General features: G+C 53.6%; 1 protein-coding gene across 1 annotated transcript in view; it reads right to left on the reverse strand.

Moving 5' to 3' along the window:
• Positions 1 to 10,365, reverse strand: part of DOCK4 (dedicator of cytokinesis 4) — a 194,114-nt gene that overhangs the window by 22,414 nt on the left and 161,335 nt on the right. Inside the window, exons 34-39 of the mRNA XM_025046816.1 lie at positions 9,688 to 9,836; positions 8,648 to 8,734; positions 6,893 to 6,997; positions 5,343 to 5,484; positions 3,848 to 4,014; positions 1,438 to 1,524 (exon numbers count right to left, since the gene is read on the reverse strand). Coding sequence (XP_024902584.1) covers positions 1,438 to 1,524; positions 3,848 to 4,014; positions 5,343 to 5,484; positions 6,893 to 6,997; positions 8,648 to 8,734; positions 9,688 to 9,836 — 737 coding nt within the window. The remainder of the gene's footprint in view (positions 1 to 1,437; positions 1,525 to 3,847; positions 4,015 to 5,342; positions 5,485 to 6,892; positions 6,998 to 8,647; positions 8,735 to 9,687; positions 9,837 to 10,365) is intronic.

Genomic DNA, 10,365 nt, shown 5'->3' on the forward strand with positions numbered 1-10,365 from the left:
TACGTGTGCATGTGTGGTGCAAGCGTTTTTGTGTGTTTGCGTGCGTGTGTGTAATGATTCCAAGGTTAGGACCGCCACTGAGACTCCGCAGAGCTGAACGCTCCCAGTAGTGAGCAGCCGAAAGCCTCTGAGAATCGTCAGTGTGGAGTCGCTTCCCAGGGCTGGGCCCACGCCGTCCGGCGGGAAGGCCGCCCCGGTGCCCAGCAGCCTCTCCTCTTCCGTGGAAAGCAGGAGGGGGCGCCCGGTAAGCGAGCAGCCTGGGGACCCCTGACGCAGACCCTACACAAATGCAACCGTGCGGACGCCACCAGATGAGTTCGGTTTGTTTAAGGAGCAGGATGCATTGTTTGGCGAAATGAAAATGCATTAAATCCTTAGCTTAATCGCACACGGTAAGCTGAGGGTGGTTTCGATGCTTAGAGAGAGTTCACGTAGGACGAGCCGCTCTTGGGGGACAACTCGGGCAGGATCTGCTCTTACTATTCACTGAGAGTGGGCTCGCTACCTAAATAAGGAAGAGGGTAAATTAGATTTTCACGAGTGGTACGTTTTCTATCAGCTGGAGGGCAGTGGCCACCAGAGGGACTGTACCAGGGGAGCGGAAGGATGCTCGAGACCGCAGGGCGGAGGCTGGCGCCGAGGCGCTGCCAGCGTGAAGGGCCGCACGGGCAGCGGGCGGGCCAGGTCTCAGCCCAGGTGCGTCTGCCCTCAGCAGCTGCCCTCCCTGTCCCCCACGCTGGGGACGGGAGCGGGGCAGGAGGGGGGCGTGCCTCACAACCCCGAGAGTTCTCCAGGTCCTATAATGACGCCCACTGACTCCAGCTGGCGGCCGTCCAGGACCGCCCAGTGACACCAGCATGCCAGCTTCCCGTCCCCTGCCAACGGCAGGGCCTGCTGCGTGTCAGATGCCACGTGGGGCCTTCCCACGAGCCTCACGGCACCGGGAGGGAAACCGAGGCTGGAAGGGATGAACGGACTGGCTTCGGCGTCAGCAAAGTCTGGATCTAAGCCTGCCCTTTCCAACATCTTGCTATGGGACCTCGGAAAAGCCTTTGAACCTCTTGTCAAAACCCGTGAAAAGCAGGCCAGGAACTATCCCTCAGGGCTTAGACGTGCAATTAAAAAAGATAACGCAGATGACCCCTCAGCACGGGCCTGGCACACGGGCGGCATGGGAGGCCCCGGAGCCACAGTGATGAGGAGAGCTGCTCATGTGCTGCGGTCCCCGTGACTTCTGAGGACCCCTCGGGCCGGACGGGGACCACAGAGATGTCTCCTTCAAGGCCCAGCCATGGTGGACAAGTCCATAAACATCACTAACTTACTCTGCGCGCTTCCAGGGACTCTGAGTCAAAAGCAGAAGCAACTACCACACAGCACGATTCCAGATGAGCAAGTGTCATGACAAAGGACTTGGGAAGAAAGTCTGGTCCTTACCACCTCACGCTTCTCCACTTCGAACCAGCGAGAAATCCCGGGTAGACTCTGCACCAAGTACAGCGACGTTCTCTCCACCCAGAGGCTCTGCGAAACACAAAGCAAATTCAGTCTCCAAACGGCCCCTCCTCCCAGCTACGGAGCCTCGACTAACGTTCGACATTCCGTTTCACCAGGTGCTGCTAATTCCGCACAGCTTCTCCTCGGGACTCATTCAGCGCTGGCTGGTGGTGGCCCCTTCACACTCGGCTTCCCCGGTAAGACACCGGGGACACGTATGTGCTCATTGCCACTGCGTTTCGCCTGAAACTCCCTTCTGTGAGAATAAATGCTCTCCTAGTTTACACAGCAAGCTTAAAAACACAAAATTAGGGCCTCACGTTATTTTCTCTGCTTTTTCTCTAAAATGGTTGTTGAAACTCTCTTTACTCCTCAAAGGCTGGCCGTTTTTATCCTGAAGGGGTAACAGCACCCGCAGTCCGCACAGTGTCAGAACGACAGCATAGCATGCTGAAGGGCTGGGGAGCAAAGGAGCTCGATCTTCCTGTTTTAAAGATGAAGATGCTAAGCCTCAGAGAGGCTCCGGGACCTGCTCAAAGCTGCATTCTAATTACCTGTCGAGCCAGCGCTGGACCCGCCCACGAGACCTCTGCCTCCTCCACGGTGCCACCTTTCCCCGTGCCCACCGGAACAGCGGCCATCCTGGCAGGTCTGTGTCCCAGAGCTGGGGCCCCTCTGGCCGGGACGAGCACCCCCAAGCCACGTGAAACCATGGCTGCCTTTGGGGAGAGCTGATGCTGATGACGGGGTTCTCTTTTGCCAACCAGGTTTCTGTACCTATGCCTCATTGTTCCTATGAAACAAGTACATTCCCAAGAGGACAATAATATTCTTGAAATGGTGCCATTTATTCAACAACATCAACGACAATGACAACCAATGAAAGGGTTTCTTTGTGCCAGCCAAGGCAGGCTGAAATGAACAGGGCAGAGACCCTGCGACAAGAGCCAGAGTGTGCTGGTGGTGACAGGGACGTAAGCGGATAAACGCGATCTCAGGACGCTGAGAGCCCGCGGGAGGGAGCGGGCACGCCCTCCTGCAGGAGAAGGACAGCTCTCAGAGGAGGTGACACGTGAGCGGAATTCTGAAGACTGAGTAGGAGTTTGCCGGGCGGGGGAGCTCTGCAGGCGGCAGGAAGCTGCAGGCGCAGAGCTGAGGCTTGTGAGGGCATGGCAGGCGAGGCAGAGGGAAGCTGGCTGTCGCTGGGCTGAGAGGGAGGGTAAGTGCGTGGGCCGGGAGGACGAGGCCTCTGAAGGGCAGTTCGGAGCCAGGTGCTGAGGGCTGTATGTGCCGGGATAAGGAGCAACGTCCATTATTGATTTTAGGGGGGTTAATAAGTATCTAAAGTGGTGGCCGCAGGGAAATGTGGTGCAGCGGATAAAGCAACGGACAAGGCGTGGGATGGTGTGGGTTCCAGGCGGGGCCGCCGGTAACCAGAATGTGACTCCAAGCAAGTCAATGGCCTGTCACTCATGGAGCTTTGACTTTCTAGTCACCGGAAACAATTGCAATGACAACTATCTCACAAGCTAACGATCTAAAATTGGTTTTGGAGGGCAAAAAGAGAAATGTTAAGTACCCCCAAAGAACCAGAAACTCATCACAGATCTTTGAAAGAACATCCCAGTGCGCGTCTCCAATAGTCTCCGGCCTTGACACTTAATCCATCCTGTCTCCTTGCTCTGTTCAGTCCCATCAAAACACCACGAAACGACCGCAGCCCCCCCCCTCCCATCACGTGGCTGCGAAGAATTCCTGGGGTTGCTGCTGGGAGCGCTGGGAACTGACACGCAAGGTGACAAGGTGAGTTAACGTTAGATAACCATTCGTCAGTCCCGTTTGCAGCTTAAGCAGAGATGATCTGTGATGAAACAAGCTGAGCCAGTCAACCCACAGCGATAAACTGGTTTTGCGTTCTTTGGGGGGAAAGTACTGACCCCTGGGGGTCTATGAGGTCTCACTATGTCGCCCCTGTCAAGGAAAGAGCAGGCTATAATTCGTCCATGCGCCAGTCTCGCCCCTTCCCCCCCGTGCGGCTGTGAGAGAGCACGCCCCCTTCTGAATCTGCAGGCACAGGGCAACTGAGGAGAACGAGAACTCGACGTATGCAGATCCTGCCATCTGCCCTTACACTGGATCCTCTCAGAAATCCTCCTTACACACCGTACAGACGAGGAAAAGCAGCAGGAGACAGCACAGATGCTCCCAGAAGGCTACCCAGCCATGTTCTCAGACTCCGCTGAGAACCACCAGACCAAATGATTCCTGGCTGTCCCTTGACTCTGAGTAACCATTTGGCGAGGGTCTGACCGCCGGGAGCTCCCAGCCCATAAGGAGAACGGCACAGTACCTTGAATTCATTCTCTTTATCTTTAGTGCCTTTGTGGAAGGGCCTGTCGTAGCGGAACTTCCAGATGTGATTCACTTTGTAGAAGCTTTTGATGTTGTCGGGGACGCCCTCTCTCTGCAGGACCTCCTGGCTCTCGGGAATGGGGGTCACGGCGTAGATCTGCAAATCTAGGATTAAAGGGTCAAGGAGGAACGGCCTGGCAAATTCTGGAGGTCTGGCTTGAGCCATGCGGCGGCAGACAGAAGGGAAGAGGTAACGGTCTGGCGTGCCTATGTGGGTCAAATTTTTAAAAAATCCCAAGAAAGTGCCTCGACCTCGGTCCCTAGCGAATCTTTTGTAAAACTATCGGTTTTGAACTAGTTGTAGATAGGTGATTCTGAACGAAAGCATCGGTTTCAAATTTCTATGACCCGTGAATTTACTGATCGCTGATTTTTTTTTCTGGTGAGAATGGCTGGGCATGGTTTGCATCCTACGTACTCAAAAGTATTACTTCTATTCCTTACTCTTTAGTCCATGCATGACCCTTTTCAAATTTGTTTGTGCTTCTAAATAATGCATAAATACCTATGCAATGGTGAGCAAAGACATAAGCCAGTACTGACGGTGACTTACGTTTACCGTGTGATGCCAGCGTCCGCAGCCTTCCCATATCTGTGGTCCCTGCTCTCCCAGATCCCGTACTGATAAGCAGCGTGTTCAGTTGTAGCTGATACTTTTAAAAATCACATAGGGTTGTGTATTTACCTCCTTCTCTTCTCAAAGAAGGATAACGAAGCATTTTTCTGAACGTCATTACTCGCTTCTACTGCGTTTTAGTTTCTGCTCTGAAATGGTAGCCATAGTTATTGCTGGGAGCTCCTGGCCTTAAGATCCTCAGCTTTGGGAAGAGACAGAGGGATCCAGAAATGAGTGCTGGGGTGAATCCCCTTTGTCTCTGACGCCTATGAAATTTCAGTTCGGTGGTTCATCTGTAGACAATGGGAGTGTCAACTATATAGCAATTATAAAAGGCCGTTCGGGATGCCTTGGCTAAGAGACCCCGAAAGACACTGGGGTATCTCTTCCTCTTGCCTTCCTCATTCCAGAATAAAAATGTCAAGGGAAAAGGGGATGAATGACACGTGCCAGTAAACACAAGGCTCGTATCTTCGTGAACTAAAGTAGCTTCCATAGGATATGTCGAGAGGAAAATTATTCTAAGGGCAATCACCGAGAAGAGTTTTCAAAGCAGGGCTGCGCTACAGAAAAGTTGACCAAAATGGGAAAAAAATTAACGAAATCTTTAAGAGATTTGTTTTCAACTGGCATCGTGGTCATAAATAGAACAAATCTGCTTAGAAGGAGCTAAGCTAAAGTAAAACGGAGAGAAAAAGGGAGGGTGAGGGCCTGGCGAGCGAACAGGGGCCAGAGGCCGAACCACGGTGCACGGAAACTCTCCGCGGCTCACGCCGGCGGCGCCCAGCGGGAACGCGGCCCTGCCAGGGGCGGATACACTGCGCCTCGGCCTGGAAGATGGTCTCGTCGGGCTGGTTGGCGTGCTGCATGGCGATGGCGTGGGGGAACTCGTTCAGCATCCTCTGCTGGAAGGCCTCCAGCCGCTCGTAGTCGTGCCCTCGGCAGACAAACTCCTTGTTCTGGGGTGAAATGAAAGAGAGACCAGGACTAGCCCTTCCAGTGGCGAGCGCGTGAACTCGGCAGAGGCACCGGCAGGGAGGGCGCCGGCCGCGACGGCACGTGCACCAGCAGACCGTTGCCACGGCGACAGCCGAACGCCGCGGAACGGTCTGGAAAACGTGCCCAAATGTTAAAAACGCAGGGCTAAGACTTAACGAGCTGCGCTCCCGACTGCTTGTAGCAGAACCCAGCGGCACACCTGGCTCTTCCCAGTTCACCTGCCCGAGGGGCCAAGAGGCACCTGATTCTCTGACCACCGAGTATAAACGACCACAACCGAGCCCCTCCCAGCGCTAACAGGCACGTGCTAAAGGTTTGTTTTATAAACTGGGCGCCCCATTTATGTGGAGAAACTCACAATGTGGAGGAAAAGACACGCAATCCCTAAAAATGCATTTTGCTGCATTCTTTCTAACAAGGCCACGGATATTAGCCTTCACACTGTGACAAACGACAGTCATCCACTGCCCGGAAGAGTGGGCCTGCTGTACCCCAGCTCCTGTGGGGCCGGCACGGGGAGCCCACTGTACCCCAGCTCACGGGGCTGGCATGGGGGGCCTGCTGTACCCCAGCTCCCGTGGGGCTGGCACAGGAAGCTTCTGAGCCGCAATGGCCTCAGCTCAGCTAGGATTTAGGATTTTGGGGGGCTTGCTAAAGATTGGACATATTTTTGTCTGTTTCTGTTTGTTTTGTTTTACAATAGTTCGTAATGAATTCGCTCAATTTCAAAAATTATCCCAGACACGTCTCCTCCATTGCCAGGGAGGTACACCCCCTCTCTTGACCAATGTTTTTATAAAATAAGACAGAATGGAAAATGGACAGAATGGAGTCAGGGATTTTATTAACCAGTAGGTGCCTTAGAATGTCTAGAACGTTCCCCTTGTAGAGAGAACCTATCCCAGCAATAAATCAGATCTCTTTGCTGGGTGACATTTATCTTCTTACGGAGTCATCAGCTAGGCTTCACACAATTGTGGGGTACTGTGCCCCTGATGCGTGACGGCGAGGCCGTCCACAGCCCCCAGACCCCACGAGCCCGCTGGTCCCCGTAACGCTACCCTGAGCACGGCCGACTGAACAGGAGAGCAAGTGTCAGTCACACAAGGGGCCCAGTCACCAAAGACTGGTCATAGTATGGGAAACTGGGCGAGAAAAACCAGAGGCCTGTTGGGTATCTGAGGAAATTACTCACAGCGAGGCGTTCTAGAGAACTATGGCTTTTGCAAGCTACAAAGTAAAAAGCGCCTCTGATAATTGTCATCACCTGTCTTAAAAGGATAAAATATCGTTCGTACCTTACTTGGCCTTTTGGTTGGGGTATCTACATTGGAAGCAGGCAAGTAAATTAGATGGTATATTACTTACTCTTAAGAAAAATGGAAACTTTTTCCCATAAAATCCAACTCTAAAGAACTCCGGCTCAAGACGTTGCTGGTCCATAATTTTGTCATACAGAGAAGCTTCCATCATCTAGGAAAAGCACAGGAGAAATTCTGATGATTTTACCTCATCTTTCAGCTCGACCGATTGATAGCAGAGGATATTTCTTCTATGTAAAGCACTTCCCTTTAGTTCAGTTTGCAGAAAAGGAGGTTTGACTCCCTTCCTAAGTTTTAAGGCAGGATCAGGAAACGTATTCTGCAAATGGCCATGGAATCCATATTTAAGGGAATCGATATTTTAGGCCATGTGGTCTCTGGCACAGCTACTAGAGTCTGCGAGGCCCACGGGCTATTTGCTAACCCCTGCTTTAAAGGATCAAATGTATTATTACGTGTTCTCACCAGAGACAATGATTTCTATGCACAGAGTCTACTGAGAAAATACCTTCCTCCCACTTAAATAAAAATTAACACGAACTGTTGGGGCAAAACCTTTCTGGGTTTGCTTCTCCTCGGACACGGTAATTCAGGACATTTGGAAGGTGCGCGCTTGTGCAGGGGACAAAGTGCTGTCTGGGCTCAAAGCCCTTAAGTGTGTCTATGAAGCACATAAAGCTTATGGCTTCCCGTCCTGGTGCTGTCATCCCCAGGGGGTCCAGGCAAAGACTAATATTGTCCTTGAAAACTCCCCCCTCCCTCCAACCCCGCTAACAGCGCCCAGAAGAGCAGTAGGCATGAAGTGTAATGCTCACTCAGACTTTATAAAAATCTTAGCGGCTACGGCACCCATGGGCTTTCGCGGGTAAACACTGTAACCCAGCTTCTGGCACGGGGACAGGAAGCCAGAGAAGCACAGGGACGTTTTTAGATAAAACTGCAGAGCCTGCCAGAGCCAGAGTGACGGACGGATGTTAAAACCAGGCCTTTTCTCTTTGGTTTTCATGTTGGGAGAAATATCGATGAACCGCTGATGTGAAACACAACTGGGCAGACAGGGGCAGTGCCCGGCGGCTGAGTGGGCTGCCTGCGGGGCAGGGGCTCGTGCCAGCTGTCAAAGCCTTATGACGTCGCCGCTTAAACCACTACTTCAGAACTGAAAGGCGACGCCACCGTCTTATTTCTTTCATATGTGAAAGCTGATGACCCTGCTTTAGAGAGCCCAAAGCCCTTAAGTATCGTGAGATGACACACCACGGACATGACTAGGGAGTAAGGGCGTGGGGAACAGGAAGACTTGTCCTGTCAGGAGCAGACAACACCTTTGGTCAGAGACGCAGATGGAACCCCGTGAGCTCCTGGGCGCTAAGACCTTGGTTTAGGGTTAGCGAGTATGAATATATTTCTGAAGCTCAGGACAAATGGCACCGACAGAATTTAGCCCCCAAATACTTAAAAATGGGTCCGTTAGCCATTCTACTATTCAGACTACGGGACGAAGAACGGTCGATTGTTACAGAGGTTTGGGTCCCAGTGGGGAGCTCTTCAAACGGTGTGACTCTCCTCGATTAACTAAAAGTCCGAATCCGGCTTGGACTCTACTTACGAAGCGGCGCTGGGCGCAGAGCGAGGGCTCACTTTCAAAACTACGCTTACCGCAAGCATCACGCAGAGCAACCTGCTCTTTCTCGGTGTAAAGAGCGTTTCAGAAAAACGCTCCCTGCGAGACCTGCTGGGGTGACCTCAGCGTGGACAGCTCATCGCGAAGGGGGCCGTGACGAGGACCCGCCCGGCGCCTTACCCGCATCTTGCTCAGGTTCCTGTAGTCGTAGTAACTCTCGTACTGCTCAGCCATCTTCCGGCACAAGATGATGCCATTCTCCCAGCACTGAGGACAGAAGAGTCACGGCAGGTTAATGACCCCCCCGCCCTCGCCCACCTCCACCCAGAGCTCAGGACCTGACTGCGTGCGGATCGGCGGGCCTACTGCTTCGTCTCTGTGACCGACCTTTAAGCGTCCTGCTGCAACTTTAAGCGTGAGGACAGCGTGCCAGCAACACGTCGGCTGTTAACACGCTTTAGGAAGCTGGAAGTGATGACTCGCAACGGTCACCAACACATGGTGCAGCGGCGACATTTTTTGGCATCGTTTCAGAGCCCACATGGCCGAGCAGATGCGTAACCCTCAGCGCTAGGGGAAAGTGCCACTCACTCCCTAAGGCCCCAGTCTGCAGACTGGCCCGCTGGATTCCGTGCAGCTAAGGCAGGTGTCATCGAAGCACCGAGAGTCCAAATCAAACCTGCGATCAGATTCGCACGTTCTCCCAAGAGCACAGCAAGCCCTCGGGGGGTGGGGGATGGGAGGAGGGACACTGGGGTGCGTTTTTGGGTCGGAGTTTTTCGGTGCCCGTGGCGTCTCCAAGTGTGTGACGGGATGCCGCGGGGTTCTTCAAACAAGTCATTTTGTTTTGTTCACTGAAAAGCGGAGTGGGGCGGAATACTCGCCAATTTGGGGAGGCAAGTGGGGGTGACAATGGATTTCAGAGAACAAAACGCCTGGGTGGCCAACGCTTAGGTCAGTGCTTCCCGAGGCGTGGCCCCAGCTTCACCCATCGGGCACCTCCCGGCTTCACCCACCGGGCACCTCCTGGCTTCACCCACCAGGCACCTCCCGGCATCCTCGGTAAACCGCAGCCCGCGCCCCACGCCAGACCCCCTTCGTCAGGCCCCTGGGGCAGGGCCGTGATGGGCACGTTTTCACACCTTAAAATTCAGAAGCATCGGCAAACCAGAAGAAAAAGGAGACGCGACACCCACACGACGCCCGGAGAGGCCGCTCACCTTGCCCCTGTCGAAGTTCTGGATGACGGCGAGGTGCAGCTGCTCCTTGCGCTGCCACTCCGTCTGCAGCGGGTAGGCCAGGAACTCCCGCAGGGGCCGGTCCGACCATTCCAGAAGCTCGTCGTACAACAGGAGCGTATACGCGGCCTCTGAAAGCCAGGTGGGGGGCAGTGATCGTAACAGGACCCCAACCACCTCCCCTGGCGGCGGGGTGCTGCTCGGCGACTAATAGGAGAAAACGGCGTTTCCTGCCTGCCTCCCTCCCTCCCTCCCCTTCCCTTCCGTTTTCTGCAACGCCCATATGCCACTGGCATAATAATGCTGGCAGGTACTCGTAGCTGGTTCGAAGGCATAGGGGTGAAATGGCTTGTCCGCTGGGAAGTTCACCAGCGAGCCCCTTGAGGTGGGGCTATGGGTATCTTCGAAACGGCATGCTTAGGAAGAAAAATGGTAGCTACACTCTTCTGGCAAATAAAAGGCTGAAAGACTTGAAAATGGCGTTGGGGGTGGGAGGGGAGGGAAGGGTCAGGATGCAGGCAGAATGCAGGACGGGCAAAGAGGCCAGAGAAGAAACAGAAACAAATCTAGCCACACAGGAGGGATTAAAAAGCACAGAAGTAACGGATGAGAGAGAGAGAGAGAGAGAGAAAGAGAGAGAGAGAGAGAGAGAGAGAGAGA

The sequence above is a fragment of the Pteropus alecto genome, unplaced genomic scaffold, assembly GCF_000325575.1.
Source record: "Pteropus alecto unplaced genomic scaffold, ASM32557v1 scaffold21, whole genome shotgun sequence".
Classification (NCBI taxonomy): domain Eukaryota; kingdom Metazoa; phylum Chordata; class Mammalia; order Chiroptera; family Pteropodidae; genus Pteropus; species Pteropus alecto.